At 36.3% G+C, this 19,275-nt stretch overlaps 1 protein-coding gene across 1 annotated transcript in view; it reads right to left on the reverse strand.

Annotated features, from left to right (window-relative positions):
- Positions 1-19,275, reverse strand: part of fstl4 (follistatin-like 4) — a gene marked incomplete in the record, with an annotated part of 180,383 nt that overhangs the window by 152,602 nt on the left and 8,506 nt on the right. Inside the window, 2 exon segments of the mRNA XM_036215342.1 lie at positions 2,142-2,175; positions 13,380-13,528. Coding sequence (XP_036071235.1) covers positions 2,142-2,175; positions 13,380-13,523 — 178 coding nt within the window.

The following is a 19,275-nucleotide window of genomic DNA, read 5'->3' on the forward strand; positions in this document are numbered from 1 at the left end:
AAATTTTAAATAAATAAATAAGCCAGAAAAGCTATTAAGTAAGACGTTTCACAACATCACAAAACATTTTTTTTTCTAAGAATTCTGTCAACAGTCGTAGGTGGAGAAAAGCCGATGGGGAAGGAAAAAATAAATAAAAAAAACTTTGCCCAACTCGATGCAGAGTAATAACCATGTACAAAAAGACTTCCTCTGGGTCATATTTGGGTTGAATAAAAGTAAGCACAGAAAACTCAGGCTGTGCTGGAAAATAGTACTTTACTCTGGAGATGAAGGAAATGCATCATAAAACGGCCAAATGCTCACAGATGGAGTTACTTGTCAAGCAGCGAGCAGTCAGCTCTGGAAATATTACTGTTACTGTATCAGCAGCAGAGAGGGAAAAAAAGCTCTAAATATTTGTCAAGTTTTACAACAGAAACCCACACAGAGCTGGAGTCCAAGAAAAACACATGTGAATGCTTGGGCCATATGTAACACGCAAGAGAGACTTTATCTTTATGATCGCTGCCAGGCACTGGATAGAAGTGATGCTAAACGTAATTCAAGAATGACAAAAATGAAATTCACATCAGCAACAGTTGACATTCATCGTCATTTTTAAAAATATTTTTAGTTCACAAGATATTTCAAAGCAAAGGAAATTATTCAGAAATGTTGGGATAAAACTCACTTTTCCAATTGCTTTTGAAATCTCAGTTTCATGTGTTATTTTTACTTTAATTATTCCCTCTATCATATGAATAAGTAAAGCATGTCTCAGAAGATGGTGGTGAACAGATTTCTACTATTAATATTGTTTACTATGGCTGTCATTACACATTTGGAAATTATAAATTCCTGGTTATTTCTGTTACTCATCATTTCAAGGTATAAACCCTCACAGCAGTAATGATGTGAGGGCTTCTGTCTAACAAAAATCAATTACTCCTGCTTGACAGAAGAAACAGCACGAATGACAGCTGAATAATTATTCATTCACTTTCAGTGAAATGTATTTGTTAAAAAAAATGTGGACTCACTGACTAGAAACCAAAATTCACTGAGAAATTAAAAGTAGTTACCTTGAAAATGACCTTTTTTCAAACTTCAAATTCATTTAACAATACAAAAATGATGTGCAGCATTTTAAATTTTTTTTTTGGCTTTCATACTTTGTAACCTTTAACAAGAACTGCATTTTTTTTGTTAAGTCTGATAGTGCTGCCACAAACGATTATTTTAATAGTCGACAAATCACCGATTATTTTTTCAGATTAGTCAACTAATGAGGTCATGCGCTAAGAGGATGTAAAACACATATCTTAACCATCATTAGCTTTAAACTAACTAAAAACTAGATATATAACATTACCTGCATTAATGCTAGTGTGAATGCTGTAAGCTGAATTTGACCACTGAAGAAGCTAGAGCTAACAGCTGAAGATGTTGAAATTGATAGCTAAAAACGCTGACGCTATTAGCAGAAATCACTGAGCTGATAGCCACCTGAAATATTAGTTAAATGTGAAATTAGCCTTAAAAAGTGACAAAAAGCCTAAATTAGCCAAAATAGCTAGCATGTAGCTGAAATATTAGCTAAACTCCAAATTAACCTATAAAAACTGACAAAATCATAAATTAGCCAAATCAGCTAGAATGTAGCTGAAATATTAGCTAAACTCAAAAACAGCCTAAAAAAAACTGAAAAAAATCCTATATTAGCCAAAATAGTTAGCATGTTGCTAAAATATAACTCCGAAATAGCCTAAAAAACCTTATTAAATCCAAAATAGTCCAAAAAGCTAGCAGAATGCCATTATAACTTTCAAATATTTTAATAGTCGATTAGTTGACTACCGGTAATTGTGGCATCCCTAAAGTCTGATAAGAATGAAGAAACTGACACAAAGCAGAAACTGTCATTTGGACTTTTTAAAAGTGATCTCAGTTACATTAGAAATGACTTTTTTTTACTTTAGTACATTCAATGTAACGTATTTATAATTGAACTATTTGCCAGCAGCATATTCCAATAATCACAAGACCAAAGAGTATGCCCGACTAACAGTGAGGGGAGAAAAAAAAACACATTGGTAATGGAGCATAACAAGGCATTTTTGAAAAACGATGTTAGGTTTGAACACAATAAGTGTACTCACTCTGATAGATGTTCTCGTCTGCCTTTCCCTTCCCCTGCAAACAGAAAACACACAAAAGTGGTTATTGCAGCAGCTTGGAGGAGTGAAAGAAAACTGCTTTTTCTAGGCTTTTTGCACCCCATTTGCTGCTTTGCTTTGCCTTCCTTTCAGGGTGAAAAAGGGGACAAAGGCAAAAGGGAAGAAAAAAAAAGAGAAATAGATGGTAACTGGAAAAAAAGGACAACAAATGAGGAAGAAGATGTGAAGATGACAGTAAGGAAGGGAGGTCTCTGACTCACTTTACCAATACCACCAATTCCACCCACAACTCAGAGGTATATTTCCAATGAAGTCCTGCCACTCTGCAGAAACTATGTCCTCAAAAAAGATGCAGGTGTTTGGATTTTGACTAAAAATGGCAAAAAATATGCAATTAAAAGACCACTGAGAACGATTTTAAAATAACCCAAAATATATAAAGGATATAAAAATTCCAGAAAGACACTCAACTCTGTCTGCTACAGCCTATTATTAGTAGATAAAAACTTAGACAAAGAGTAGCATAAATCTAATGAGAGATTCAAGGAAAAGTGCAACATAAGTTTCCTATTAAACCTTAACATGAAGCTGAACACCAACACAAATGAACCATTACTTTTTAAAATCAAGGAAAATGAAGAAAGAACACAGGAATAGATTTTAAATACTAAATATAAAGCTTTAAACTGAAGAGCTTCATCTTTATCTTTTGTCAACCCAACCCTCTTTGTTTCCAGAACCCTAGAAGAACCCTAACAAAACATTTAGAATCTAGTGTAATTACCTAAAATCTATGACATTTTGAAGATGTGGCCCTGAAGCTATACTCCGACTGAACAAAGCAATGTGCGGTCAGGTGGACACTTCCAATGAAAAGCCTATTTAAAACACAAGTATGCATGTATTTTGGCCTTCTGTGCTCAAAATTCTTGCATTCATGTGTTGCCAAGAAAATTTCTACGACTGTTTTGGGTTCTCCATACAAGACGCACGTCGATTGAACCCGTGCTGAAAGGTTGAATTTTGACCAATCAGGAACTCTGACTTGGTAGCAATCTGTGGATAGCATCACTTTTACTTTACTGAAGTACCAACCGTTTGAGAATGGATCATTGAAGGGAAATTAATAAATACTTTTTGTGCCCGGCCAGAATCCTACTACACCAAGTCTTTCATATGTCGTAATAGAACTGTTAAAGAAAGTACTGGAGCAAGATTCTGGAGATTTGCACCGATTTCGCACAAAGCCTCTTCCAACTGTTGGTGGCAAACGTGCTAGTAAACATGAGAAAAAGAAGAAAAGAAGCAGCAGCCCCTCCCTGCTTGCACAGTATGAACACCGTAGACTAAACACACAATACACATGCCTGGTGTGCCCATAGCTTAAAGGGGTCATACATGATTTTCTAAAATCTTTCAGAGTAAACTATATCCACATGTATGATCATATTACCTTTGGAACACTAAAATTATTAATGAAATATTTATTGTTTTTCATTAGCTTTTTTCCTACCCGGAAGTAAAACGACTTGATTCCTGAAGCTCCGCCTGCTGCTGCGTGTGGCTGCCGCACATTTCATGACGCCATCCAGTGTGTCTGCGTTTCTACCACAAAAATAATCCAAACTTCTTCTAAGATGGATTAACATACCATACATCTGCATTTAGTAGGCCCAGCCATCGCTACACTGGTTTACAACACAAATACACACGATGTCTGCACAACAAGTGGAGTGGGGTCCTTAAAGAAGTCCCGCGTCTAAAGTAAAGAACACCTGTTTGAGCTGGAATTTATTGAAGACAGGACATAACTGGAAGATAAACAGTATTATCTGCATCTAAAAGTAACATTTTTTTTTTCTGATCACTGCTAGATCTGTGGAGAAATTGAGTGTTGGTGTTGGACTGGGGGCGGGGCCGTCAGAGTAGACTCTTCCTGAAAGGGGCTGTCTAACTCTGTGACATCATAATGTGAGGATCCGCTGGTTTTCATGGGTATGGGAGGGGCTAATGTTGAGAGCCCAAGTTTTAGAGGATTACTCAGAAATGTGTGAACAGATCAAAATACTGCTTTGGGGTTCTTTATAGTGAGGAATGAACATTAAAATACACTTAAAGCTCAAAAAGTTGTTTTTTCATGGTATGGCCCCTTTAAGATATTGACCTGAGGGTGTATAAGTGGTTAGCACTACACCCTTTCACAGTCCAAAAGCATGTTTCAAATGATCATTGAGGACACCAACTGTCCCAAGGTGTGCATATGTGTGTGAGACCCTTCAACAGACCGGTAACTTGTTCAGGGTGTACCCTAACCTTTGCCAAACAGTTGGTAGGTTGGCTCCAGGAACCATCGACCCCGGAAGAGATTCAGCAGGGTATGAAAATGGACGGATGTTGACCTGAGATATCAAGGCTGTTTTTGCCCTTACAAAACCCTTTTTTTTTGTTTTGACCAAGAAAACTTATACATTATAAACTTACTATGGTCCAAATATTTACTTGTTCAAGCCATATCCATTTTTAAGTTCAGCCACATGAACTCCAGAAAAGGAAGTACAACCATCTTGTTTTCAAGACTTGGTACATTTCTACCAGTAACCAAAACATCCGTAACCACATAATGCTCCTTCAGATTTAGAAATCTCCCTCCAAAATACTTTTACGTCTACTCTGAACGTTTCTCACTCTGCCATTCTTCACCTCCAACTCCCAAATGAGATCTCAAACCTCCTCCAAGTCCATAACATGACAGCCCAATCATTTCCCAGCAGTAATGGTCAAATCATGCCTTTGCTCTTCTGTCCGTCCTCTTTACCATCATTCACTCTTCCTTTTCAACTGGAGTCTTTACTGTAATTCTCTTTAATTTGATCTCTTCCACAGATCCCTTTAAAAGCTTCAGTTGGTTCAGAAGGCCCATCATGGCCATTATCTGTATGTCAAACCCCATTCTGCAGCATCTCCACAAGCATCTGGTCAACAAAAGAATTAAACATAAAACCCTTCTCTACACCTTCAAAGCACCTTCATACTTGTCCAGTCTCCTTGACTCAAAAGTTCACATCTCATCCACTCACCAAACTCTTCCCTCTGCACCACAGAGAGCAAAGTTTTGAGCCGCTCCGTTTTCAAAGTCTAGAACTCACTTGTATCCGGCATCAGGAACATGGATTCATCATTGCAAATACAAACTCTAGTCTTTACAAATTATTTTACTTATTTTTTTTATTTAATTTTCACTCGTGTTTAGCGCAAGTCTCATTAACTTTTAGTTTTATTCTTTTGGAACTGTATTATTTTTTTTTAAATCACATTCATAGTTTCTTGTTCGTTACAATGTCCTACAACTGGCTGGCCCGGCACCAGAGTCACACATTTTGTTTTACCCTGAAATCCTTGAATTGTTTTTGCTTTGCCCTTTGAAATTGTTGTTTTGCAATTTGCAATTTCCTTAGACTCTGATTTCACAGATCTTGACCAACCAGATTATGACATGCAACTAACCCAAAGGCAGAACTACAGTCATTTCCAGAGAATTTACTAAAATATAAATAAATATGCATAAAATTAATAGTCATACAATTTAATTTGTACAATTAGAACAAGAATTCACAACCTTGTTAGTAACCAGTCACTTGAAGGATTTTCCATTGCCTTAAGGCTTGAAGAAATACATGTCAACTTGACATGCAATTTATTAACATAACCATGAAATGCGAGAGACGTTTGAGTGTAACACTGCTTTTGAAGATGCCAATATGTGCGAGCGATTGAAGTATTGTGACATGTTATATTCTCGCCCCTCGGTGGGGATGCCAGCATTAATGAGGCTCGGTAATAAAACACGTTCTCGTCTGCAAGCGCCCCTCAGATTCCCAGGAGACCGAACGTCTCATGAGGAACACAGTGGTTTTAACGTTTCCTGTAATTGTTCCGTTTTTGCCTCTACCTCTCCATCCCTCTCTTTTCTCCCTCCCTCTGCCATCTGTCCATCTTAATTGCAGACGTGTTCTCTCGTGATGGCAGGATAAAGCTGAAGCTGCGCATCAGCACCACCTTCCATCAACTCGAGTGTCGATGTTTGATCAGATGATTGAAGGACTAAACCAAAACAGTATAATACGCATATCTAAAAATACTCTCTTTACAGTCATTCACAAATTTTGTAATCACTCATTTTACACATTTTTAATTTTGGGTGTTAAATCTTAGTTTTTGTTTAAATTTAAATACACTGGGCAAACAGCAGCTTGCAGAGGGCTGTTAGTATTCAGGCCTTCCTGTAAAAACTGCAATGTTTCATTCAGTGGGTGGAGATATTTAAATAGTTCCCACCAGCATTTCATTTGAACAAATAGGACAAACCCACTGGGTTTTATGAGGGAGGATGGAATGTTTTTCCCTCTACCTCCTCATCTCTTTATAACCAAAGCTGTCATGTATATTTTAGGAACATCTCTTGCAAATTATTCAGTATAGTAAAAAACTAAAAAAATGCAGAGAAATGAAGAAAACACAAATGGTGAAAGTGTGACACCTTTTAACCCCTGTAACCTGACAGCATCAAGCAGAATAAAATGATGTAGTTGTAACAAGTCACTGCGGTGTCTGCTGTCTCCAGGTTGATGAACTACTCAAATAAATACAAAATAAAAAAAGACTTTCCTCTAAAATTATACTTAAAATATTTTTTTATTAAAACAGTGAAAGCTCAATTTCCATCTAATAATCAAACATTCAAATAGCCAATGTCATAATATTTTTATTTTATCAATACCAGATCCAAAGATATTTGGAAGAAAAGTTTTAGGGTCACTTGGCTGCTACACAAATGTATATTTTTACCAAAAAAAAATTGTAAGTCAGAAAATATTCATTTGGACCTTGAGATTATTTCCATGTAGGTCATGTTTTTGAGGAATTCAGTTCTCCAGCTGAAATTCAAAAACACGTCTTTGTAAAATATTGGGTTTGTCTGAATTCCTTCCCTACTTGCTACATAGTGCACTACAGTGCATTTGTCATTTGTAGTGCTGTCACAATCTACCATTGTGTCAGAATTCCCCACTAATCACTATATAGTGCACTATATAATGCGTTCGCCATTTTCTACTGCTGTCCAAATTTCTAATTCCAGATCGAAAGCACTAGAAATTTCCCAGAAGTCTTTGCGAAAACTGGCATGCATCGATACTCACTTGTTGTCGAACAATTTCGAACACAAAAATGAAATGTGTTTAAATGTAATATTTGAATAAACCATCCACATTTTCACCATCAGAATACATTGGAGTCATAAATAAATGTCATGAAATGTTTGTATTTATGCGATTTTCCCTTTGTGAGATCAGTGACGTCATATCCAGTGTTTAGAAAAATAAAAGTAAAGTAGTGAGCATCGTGTCTGAATTACCTTTAAAATCCAGAGCACTATATAGTCCCGAACTATGTAACTTTTTAGTAGTTAGGGGGGAATTTGGACAACCTACAATTCCAAAACCGGGTGCTCAAGAAATTTCCCTGATGTCGCTGCAAAAAACTAGTGTTCATCTATGCGAACATAGACCACAATGCATTGCGTTTGAAAAATTTTGGGGTAAAAAAATATGTTTGAATGTTTTTTTTTTTTAAACCATCATTTTCAACATAACACAATGAGTCATAAATAGACATAAAATGCTCGTATTGATTCGATTTTCACTTGGCAAAATTGGTAACTTCATACTTGCCTTTAAGAAAAAAAAGAAAGAAAGAAAAGTATTGAGCATGGTGTCCAAAGTGCTTTTATAATCTTGGGCACTATATCGTGCTGCACTATGTAGTTTTTTAGTAGTTGGGGATCAACAACTAAATTGACATAGTCTCTTGTCGTAAAAAATATGACATTATATGATGAGTTCATGATTTCCTTTCCTGATCATTTTTGCTGACAGTAAGACAAACACATTTCAGTGATCAGGAAAATGTTCTTGGCTCCTTCACCATTGGCTCTCTTTGAAGTCTCAAGCACTTCCAGAATTAAGTTTACCGGTTGTAGATGCTACACACATAAATACTTCATGCTTCCATTTTGATGCTGTTGAAACACCCACATGAGAAAAAGAATCCGCCTCTGCTGGAAGAGGGACTGACATTTTGTGCAAATAGCAATTTGAAGAACAGGGCAATTCAAGCCAAGCTGTGTCTGTTATGAAGTGTGCTCCAATACCGGTTTGCCTCGCTCTCCAAAATGAGCTGCTATGCAGCTGTGTTCACTGCACGGTTTATCTCCCTCATGCTCCGAGGTCTAAAAAGCAGCATGTTCAGTTTATAAAATACCCTTATGTCAACTAAGCAGTGCAGTTTCAATGCACAGGCGCGGTTATAGTTTGGTACGACTGCCATATGGATGCTTGGTAGAGAGGAAAGGAAGTCTAGAGCTGCAGAAGAACGGGAAGATGAATCAATGCGTGGGTTTTATCCATCTATATTTAATAGTCGATCCCTGATGTCTGTTGCATTAAAAAACAACAGTCACATCTAGCAGTGCATTTACAAGCTTTTTAATGTAACCTACGGTTTAAAAAATAGACATGAGTAAGTGGTTTTCTACTATTCCTTTAATAATCTTTAAATCAGCAGCAGATTTAAACACACGTCTCCAAAGCTGAAGTAACTTCAGGTCCCATTGATGCCGCTCACTGACAAGTTCTTTCCTCTAAAACATTTTATTGACTTGCATCCGCCCCTCGCCTCCAGTTACAATCATGAAAAACAATTTCACCAAGTTTTAAATATTTAACATGCCACAAAATAAACTCTTAGTAATTTACAGGCTCATTACCTTCCAACAGAACATGCACCCGAACAGGTGGAATCCATTTGTTACTTCCACACCCCCACAACCTTGTCGTGAACAACTGTGTGACCACTAGAATTAGAATTAACGAAAAAACAGCTGTTGTGAATCTCATGTAGAAATAGGCATTAAAAATAAATAAATAAATAAAAATACAAAACACTATTCAGTGTTATTTTGTTTGACTAATTCTGTTACAAAGCTTCTCTGCAGCTTATGAGCAGTTCTCTGATGTAAATGTTTTTTTTCTTTAAAAAAAATGTAATTTAAACAGGGGTGGACCTGTACGGGTGCTGTGTGTTTTTGGGTGTCTGGAGGGTCGTAGACAGGAGCGGTCGTGTCTTAACCCTTCTGCTCTCCCATGGGGTCCAAATGACCCCACCTTTGCACCGATGTGTGATCCCTCCCTTGACAAAGGTGGACTGGATTTTATCTCTACATATTTACTGTGAATTTTTTCCTCGTGTAAGTTGGTCCTTATTTAGTGTAAGGAAAAACAAAATCTTAAAAAACCCAAACATGTTTGCAGATTTAGTTCAAAAACATTTTTTTCTATTTGTGGACAGGTTTAATTGCCCATGATAAAGTAAAAATTTAGTCTACATGAACCTCATTTAAATTTAAAAAAATACACCACACAAAATATCTCAGAGAAGCTTCAGCATCCCACAGGACAAATAGGTTGTAGTAATGCATTTTGTGACATTCTTCAGTCAGTTATGGTGGGTGGGTACAGCTGTAAACAGGAAGGATCTTTGGAAGCAGTGAGTGTTACAGCGGATCTGAAGAAGAGTCTGACTGAAAATAATCTGTTGTCGAGTTCCTGTGTTGTGCTCAAGGTTTTCTATAATGATTTTCATTCCAAGAACTTCTTCCATCCTCTTTGTAAAACAGCTCCAGAGAAGACCCCAGAAAAAAGCCAGACTGCTTTCTTCCTTAACCTTTTAAATGACAACTGACAGTTAAAACCTTTGCTATTCCAACAGCGGCAATCTTGTTTGTTCCCATTTACTTTTTTACTTTTTTTTTCCTTCTTCCCCGGTTCACGACAGACTAGAGAGGCCTTCAACTCTCTTCAACTCTTTGTCTTTTAAAGTCTTTTAAAGTTGCTCACAAACGACTTTAATCACCAAGCTTCCACTCCCTTTCAAGCGATCAACTTGTGACTCATTATGTGATATGTTATTTCATGTATTATTACATTTTCTATGAGTATGAACCCTTGGCTTTGTCCAGTGATTATATACGTCTATGATTGTAACTTTTTCAAGTCATAAACTGACCAATGAGACACCTCAGTAAAATAATCTCGTGCCCACCTCAAATATTTGACAGATTCTCCCGAGTTGGTTTCAGTGGAAGGGTACGGCTTTGAACCAGCTCGCTTCTGATTGGTGCCAGTAGTTGCCTCAGAAACGCTTACTCAGACCGACTTGGACCAATCACCATCAACTGGCTCCAGGATAGCGACATCCGTATTGCAGAAAAATGGCGACTGAATTCATCTCATTTCGTTGGAACTGGAAGTAAGGCATTTTCTAATGGTGACGTCACACCTGCTCAGTCCAGTTCTATATTTACAGTCAATGTTTGCTCCACATCCAGTTTCCATCACTAATTAAGGCAGATTAACTACAGAGCAGAGACCGGGTAATGGTCAGTGTGCCCCAACTATTAAAGGTCTTTGTTTATTGTTTATTTTGAAATGGTTTACTGCATGAGAAAGTAAAGTCTCACCATTCCACAACTGCGCTTGGAAAAAAGACCCATGCTTTTGTTTTCTTTAAAAGCCAAAGTGCAGATGACAATACCTTCATGCATTTAGGAATCATATTACAACATAAATATTCAGCTGGTGTATGGCAGAGAAAGCAGTTTACAGTGTGAGCTGTAGCTTTCAAAGAGGAGTTATGGTTTGTGTATCTCAATAGTAACACAAAGGGTGACCAGGATGGTTTTTAATTTAAATGTACATTTGGAGTGTTGCATAACACCCCGATCTGAAATAATGCAGATCCTTTAGCAGAGTGTAGTAAAGTAGAGATGAGTGCATCATTCCACCTTAAGCACATAGACTGAGAAGGCAGATCCAGCAGTGTTTTGACCACAGCCAGAGCTCCCATAAAGCAGTGTCAACATGAAATACTCACTTGTACACAGAATCTCTTTTTGTTAAACACATTGATCTTTTCACAACTTGTACACACTTTTCTCAGTGTGGACAACAAACATCCCAATGCAGCTTTAGATACAAAAATAAACAGAGGCTGGGCACAATGATCAATGTTTCAGACAATAATTTCCACCACACAGTGCACCAAAAGGATGTACTGGAGCCAGTATTCCCCAAACTGCAATTATGGAACAGAAGAGCCTTGCTGCTGCTTTGGATAATGGCAGCCAGTGCACATGCTCCATCTGCCTGGAGGTTTTCTGTAGACTTCTGTGAAAATGATCACGATAAACAGGGGAAATTGGTAACTAAGCCTGTAGGGACTCCAATGAAGTAAGAAGTAAATCTTTGTGGTTCCAAGTCATAATCAAAATGTAAATGCAGCAGAGAGAGCCTCACTACAGAAATTTAAAATGCAATAGAGGAATATTAAATCATGGGTAGGGGGCTCCTTCATATACGGTCTGTGAAGATTCTCAGTCATCCAGGTCATGTTATCACAGGATTCTCTTCTTCAGGGCAACTGGACTTTAAAAGGTTGATCTAAAAGAGGCTTTGCTGCTCATTCAAGTAGTTTCTTCAGTTCTTTTCTTATCCGGTTCATGTTTGTCCCTGCTCATTCAAGATAGAACCCCCTTAATCCTAAACCTTTAATCCAATGAGCACAATTCTATTTTTCTACACACAGTAGCTATAAAAATCACCCATTCTGCTCTTTAAATGCAGGTCACTCCCACACAAAAATAAAATCTTGCATTAAATTGCATGGCTTGTTAAAAACAAATGGCCAATTACCTATAAAGAGTGCTGGATTCACAAGACCTTTGATCCTTCAAAGGCAGAGACCGTTTGAGAATAACTGAGAAACCAGACTCATTGGGATTATAATGAGAACCTTCGTCAATTATACTCACAAATGGCATTAAAAATGTTTGTTTTCAGAAAAGAAGCCCGGCGTTAATAACTATCTGGCAGTGGTATTGACTAGTAAGCACAGATTCATGTGATCAAATTGGGTATCGACATCTAAACACACCAGTTTCCTTGTAGTGATCATTAATTACCACCTACAGTCTTGAACTTTAAGTTAACAGTTTATGAATGAAACCATTTCTAGCAGCTCTGTAGCATTAAAGTACTGCGCTTGAATCCAGTTATTTGTACTGGTGTTAGTTTTTACCAGAACGGTGTCTTCATCTTAAAATGTCCTTGAAAATAGTAACTTATCATACATATCATGTCTTGTATGAAGCCAGTTAAATATTTCATTAGTGTGGATATATTTTCAGATTCTAAAAATAGAAATATTTTGGGTTTGGTCTCTAATCAGACTGCCCTCTACAAGACATTTCTGATCAAACTAAAACCTGTGAACAAAACCACATGACTAAACATCTCTTCAGTAATTGGTCAGGAATCATGAGGGCGGGGCAAAGCACAGAGAGAAGGAATAATGGGAATTTGACACCAAACTTTATATTTATACAGGTGAGGGTGTGCTGTGATGTGGTTACTGAGGGGGCGACGGCCAAGAAAACCAACAAAAAAACATTTTTTTTGTGCACAGTTTTATATCAACCTTATAATTTCCAAACTATATTTTAAAAATATTTTTTTTTCAGGCGAAATAAATGCATGTACTTGCACTATGTTGTGCTGAATGATTTTGAATGTTTTATTCACGCTGCCAATGGTGAAGAAAATGCAATTATTATTGTCAGTAAGAAACTTTTCTGGCATTAAAGACTTAACTTGGCAGCTATCCAAGGACTGGCTGTACATTTCCTTTCCATAGTTTAAACTTATTTCTTTCTTCTTTCAAATCACTCAGTAAAGCAGGAAATCGTTTTTTCTTTTTTTTTTTTTTCCAGCCAAACTATTTCTAAAGTGTTGCTAACAGTATCCAGTTGCTCCCCAATGTCTGTTGAGCAATTTCACAAAGTCTTATCTTTATAACGATGAGGATAAACTGGAGTCTGATCATTTTTCTAACTATGCCAGATTTTTGTTTAGATTTAAATGTTAGCATGAAAAAAAATAAATAAACCATCACAGTTTTAACCAATTAGTAAAAAAACAAACAAAAAAAAAAACAAGAATTAAAAAAAGATGACTGCATTCATGCTAAAATTCACCGAAAAAGAGCATATTTTGTATCAAAGATTGACTGATATCAGTTTTCTGAGAAGGAATTTATCAACATATTCACCCCAGGATGTAGCTCATGGGAGGAAACATGCGACGCTCTATCCATGCTGCCTCGCTTGTTGCTCTTGTGCCCTTCAGCCAGCCAGCATCCCGACGTCCCCAGCAGAGCGGCCACAGCCACGGCCCAAACACCCAGGCTGCCCATGAAACCTGAGCAGAACAGTAGATACACAGAAAGACACGTTAAATATTTAAGATATTTTCTGTTTTTTATTTGAAGTTTATTAAAAATGCTGCTTTTTTTATTTATTCTGTACACCACAGACTTCAGTTTGTATCAAATAATATTGGAAGAGAATATTCATTAGCAACACATCAATGCTCTCTTCAAATGAGATCAAAAGAAAAGCGAAAATGAAAAAATATGACATATTTGATGAAAGTTTATTGAAATATAAAGGCTTCTGGAAATGGAAAATGAAAAAGTGAATCATTTGTGCATTTTAAATATGTCAAAACTATATCCGCTACAAAAACTGTCAAAAAACATCCGTAATTTGTTAGTATTTGGTCATTATGCTGGTTATGTATACAGTATTTGTCTGGGAACGTTACAAACTTCCAACATCCTCATTGCTTAGAGTGGAGAACACACGCTGGGATGCACACTTACCCATAATGAAGCCATGCAAACATCAAAGCTCAAACTAAGGATCATAATTACCTTTACACAAAGCACTGAGACAATCATTTGATGTAAAAAAGGCATTAAAAAAATAAAATCCTATGAAAACACAAATTAGCAATCAGCTCAGGAGCTCAAAAATAAACTGAAAGAATCCGCCTGACTGCTTATATTCACTCAGACTCAGAGAGAAGATACAAGCCCATAACAAGCATCTGTGCAGCAATACCTGAAAAGATTTTAATTAAATGATTTGTTGTTTTACTAGGAAATGAATTGAAACAGTCAAACAAGATCAGTGACGGTTCTAAAGATTAGTGTGTTGAGTTTGCTAGAGAAGTGAATTAACTGGAGTTCTCAATTCTATGACACTAGTTCTCATCCACATAAAGACATTTTTTGAAGTCAGGCTTCGTTAATAGATACATTACAAAACAGATTTTAAACATCACACTGCAAAACTATATAGCAAATTTCAAATAGGATTCTGAGTTTGTTATATGTCATTCATAAAACATTCAGTTGTTGATCTGCACAAACACACAAATGTAGATTCTTTTTTACATGCTATAATTTTACTCTAAACCATTAATACCAATGGAACATAAGCTAAGAGAACTTAACCATTGTAGAGCTTCTGCTTGGACTAATGTTCTAAAGTGAGCACTTTAATGTTTAGTTTTCTGACACCAACATTTGTCTGTAAAAAACTAATCTTTCTAGGATTGAAAAGTCAGATGAAAAAAATAAAATCATTAAAAACACATTAACTATCAACTTTAACCCATTTACACTGGATCTTTAGCCCTTTCTTTAGACTACCGGAAGTCTTCCACTGTTCACACCAGGGGGCTGTAACCATTTGGGCCAGTTTCTTATGGACAAAAACCCAATGAGATTTGCAAACAGCCACTTCATTATTTGAAAAAAATACACTTTTTATTTTGTAGCCATTAATCCTTCCATATTTATAGTATTTTCGATCATTTATAAAACCCCTCCCTTATTTCCCAATCGGATTGTAAAATCCACCTTTCTGATCATTAAGAAGATAAATGTTGATGTCACACAGCACAATTATTAAAGATTTGTATTTTTAGATTGTGTTTTTTGCTTTTTTAATTCTATTCAGTTTTATTTCCTGGTTTTGTAACCCGCTTTTTTTTTTTTCTTTCCCCCAAAAGTCCTGGCTTTTGCCATGCCCCAGTGGTAAATAAGAATGTTGTTCTTAATCTATTCTGCCTGGATAACTAATGGTTGAATAAAAATAAAATATATCTAGCTGCATCATATTTCCCCTATTTGCATAGCAATTTAAGTTTGTTTCATTTTAGACAGCAGGACATACAAGTTCCTTTCAAAATAGAATACATAATGTGTCAAATAACTAAGCTATTATGTTTTAAACATACAGCGGCGACATCTCCAGTCTGAAAGAGTTCATCTGTAGCTACTTAACGCCTGGATTGATTCCAGCTATTAAAATAGAATTACTTGTGTTTTTGCTCTTTAACTAGGTTTTTTTTTGGAGCCGAAGTGGATTGTAGCATATTTGCGACACGCATTAAGAGGTTAAAGTCAGGTGATGACTGTTGATGACCGTCTTTCACATTTCTGACAACAAAAAAAAACCTCCTTAAAGAGATGCACCTGTCAAAGAAAAGCCTCATAATCCATCACAGTTCTACTCTGGTAACAAATGTGAGGGTTTTTGAAGAATAAATAGGAAAACAGAAATGTCAACGAAGAGTCCAAATAAGAAAAAAAAAAAAGAGCATTTTTTTGTGAATACATTTCCCACATTGTTTTTTAATTAAATGAATTCCACTATGCTCAATACACACCAATTTAAAAGTTTTTTTTTCAGTGTAAACATTACTTCCAGGAACTCCACACATTATGCAGCTAACCCACTAGCCGGAGGCTAATGGGCCCTCAGATGAGAGCTCACCCTTGTGAAATTAAACACCAAATGAGATCTGCCAGTCACTGTCTTAATGTGCCGCCTGGGCCCCCTGGCACTGGCCCACACACACTCACCGATGAGTACACACAAGCACACACAAACAGAGATCTGCTTGTGCAGCCTGAATGGCCTGTTTTGAAATTCATCGGAAGCGAGAAAAATCTATGTGGAAACCATTATTTGACCGGAATATTAAAAAGCTTAAAGAGAGAGACTCTTTAAAAGCAGTGGAACCTTTGGCAGCGTACTTCAGATTTGTTCCCTGTGGGACTTTCAATATATGCAGACCAAGAGTGGTGAAAGATAAAAACATCTTCTCACATCCCAGCTCTTCCAGAATCTATTTTTTCATGAGCCTTTTTTCAGAACTTGTAATTAAAAAGGGACAGAAAGTATTTTTTTTATTCAGAAGACAAATAGAGCTGCCAACAGCTGCTGCGTGTCCTTTTGTAGTCCGCCGACACATCCCTTCCACTTTGAGAAACTTTCCAAGCAAGTATCCTGCAAACAAAAGGATTTTAAATCCTTAAAATCACATAAAAATTAAAGAAATGTCAACAAAAATGACACAAGAAGTTTTTAATGGCACCAAAAGTGAATTTATAAAACCAGAATAGTTTGTCGCATAACCCAAAGAGTTTATTTCAGGGATCGTAACACATAAAGGTCCAACATGTGTACTGTACACGTGTTCAGTAAAGATCCGTCTGCCATGACTCAAAATGATGGGGGAAACATCACGTATGCAGCTGAAGCACATCAAATTCATTAAGGTTATCTGCATTTTTATGGGTTGAGGTAAAATATTCATTTTCACCCACTAGTTAATTTTGAATAGGATCAAAGGCGTCTGCCCACGATAGAAAACAGACATAAAACACACAAAAAAAGGAAACGCGGCTCAACGCTAACAGTGAAATCTGATCCTTTGAAGTCTGAATTAGAACATCGATTTAAAAAAGCAAATGCTAATAGAGAAAAGGTTAATGTAATGTATGTTTTCTATTTTCATCACTATGTAAAAAAAACTACTATTTGTTTTGATCAGCTCAAAATAAAAGAATGAATTCAAGTTTTAAAGTTCAACATTTTAGCAAATGTCTCCTTAAACTTATACTGTTCCAAGGACAAAGTGATATATAAAAGTATAAATATACCTGATAAATAAAAATGTATATACATACACTTTAATTGCTCTTTAAAATACCAATAAAAATAGTTTATCTGCATTAAATAAAACAACCTTGAAAAGAGAACCTGTTTAAAATATCACTTATTCTATATCAAGATACAACAAATAAATACAAATAAATAATAATTTCCCCAAATGAACTTTTATACCTGTGAGTCTAAATGATGTACAGATGTATATATTTTTCTAATTTTGTTATTTAGGGTTTCATTTCAGAATTAAGGACATTTGTGGTCTAAAACTTATAAAAAGTCAACCTTCAGTTTTCTGATTTTCTGCTACATTTCCATCAATAATTTGCCATTAGCTGTCAGAGGTTTGATTTAGCTCAGCGTTCAGATCCACTGTGTCATTTTATGACTTCGTATATGTTGATAATAAAAGTTGGTGCAACCTTGTTACCAGTGTTTGTAGGTAACAGAGTTGTAAATCTGATTGGAAGAAATAGATTGTAAGAAAAGTACTCAATACTACAGTCAATACTCTCAAGAAGTGGTTTTCGTTTAGAAGTCCTTGGAAGAAAACTAACAGCAGGAATCTGCTTTACGTCAACCTCATCTTTTCAACCTCTTTATAACCTTTTTAACATTGCAGGAGTCTCTGCTTATTTGCTGAAAGTGATGAGTCACAAAATAGAACTCAGGACTACATATAAGCAAATATAATGATATGTTACTTATTTTTTCAGGATTTTTTTCTCACCTAAAAGGAGGGTCTAAGAACAGGGATGTCCAGGGTCTGTCTTTTGTGTATATATTTATATTTCAGAGCTGATTGTATGTTTTTGTACTACTATTTATGTGAGTCAACAGTGTTGTTATATTGGGTTATATAAATAAAATTGTATTTTTCCTGATTTCTGTTCATCCAAACGTAATCAGAACTTTAACAGAACTGATTTTATAGCTGCAGAATTTAAGATTCCCTGGCAAGATAAAACGAATGCATTTACTTAAAGGTTAGTTTGTTAGTTAGTGATATGTTAAGACACAAAAGAGGGTCAGTCTTACTCATCTCTCCTAAATTTTAAATTAAAATAATTTTGTAACTTTTAAAAAATAACTGAAAGCTTCTTGATTCCTGTACTTTCTATTTTTTAACTTTGGTTTGAAAAGTTCCAAGAGTGTTTGTCAAATAAATAGTTTAAAGTGCTGTGTGACCTTTTCAAAACACTTTCCTTCACAAAACAAGATGTAGAAAGCAATAAAAAGCTAAAGTTTGCATTAGTTATTGGAAAGTCAAAGTTCTAGGGAGATAAGCATTTTACGTCCCACTCCAATCATCTGATGATCTATTGTAAAAGCATTCCCAGTGGTCTGCTTAAATTATTACAAACATGTCCACTATCACCAGAAAAGGCTACAAGAACATGTTAAAAACCCCAAAATCTCAATTTTCGTTTCATTTTGATTCTCAACATGGTTAGCTAGTTTCTTGCCAAATGTGTCATAGCTGACTTTTTTTACTGACACAGTTAAGAGAAAAAATTGGCATTTCCGTTATGTGTGCTTAAACTGCCAAAACTGTTTTAGAGGTCATAAACTATTAATGCAACAAAATCCCCAAGAAGCCAAAGAAACCCAAGAATCTTCCAGACGTAAAAACTTTTAGCAGCCACAAATGAAAACCCAAGCAACAATCCGGGACGTTCCAGAATTCTTCTTCTCTGCTGTGACTTTCAAAAATAACCTCCATCTCCCCACGTTCTTTACAAAACAAATACTTAATTGATAAAACCTCGTGGCAGCTGTGACAGGAGCAGAAGCAAATCTTTACTTTGTGTCACATTCGTAAAAATCAAATCCCCCAAAACCCCTGATTGAAATAGCGCGCCACCGTGACACTCGTACTTCAAAAATCGCAACGTAAATGACTGCCGCTCAAAGTCAAACAGCTTCTCTGTTTCTTTTTTTATGATGGCAGCAGGGAGAAAACGCGTCTCTGCCGAGCTCTGAGGGGATCCGGTTGAGTTCTCCCCTCTGATTCCTGTCCCAGCACTGCAGCACTCCAGGTAGGGTTGCTGTCACGGTAACAAATGACACATGCGGCTCCACCATGACAGCCGTGCCCCGCTCCACATGCTGCGTTCTTCACTCCAAGTTGCTGAGTATTTA

Source organism: Oryzias melastigma, linkage group LG14, assembly GCF_002922805.2.
Source record: "Oryzias melastigma strain HK-1 linkage group LG14, ASM292280v2, whole genome shotgun sequence".
Taxonomy (NCBI): domain Eukaryota; kingdom Metazoa; phylum Chordata; class Actinopteri; order Beloniformes; family Adrianichthyidae; genus Oryzias; species Oryzias melastigma.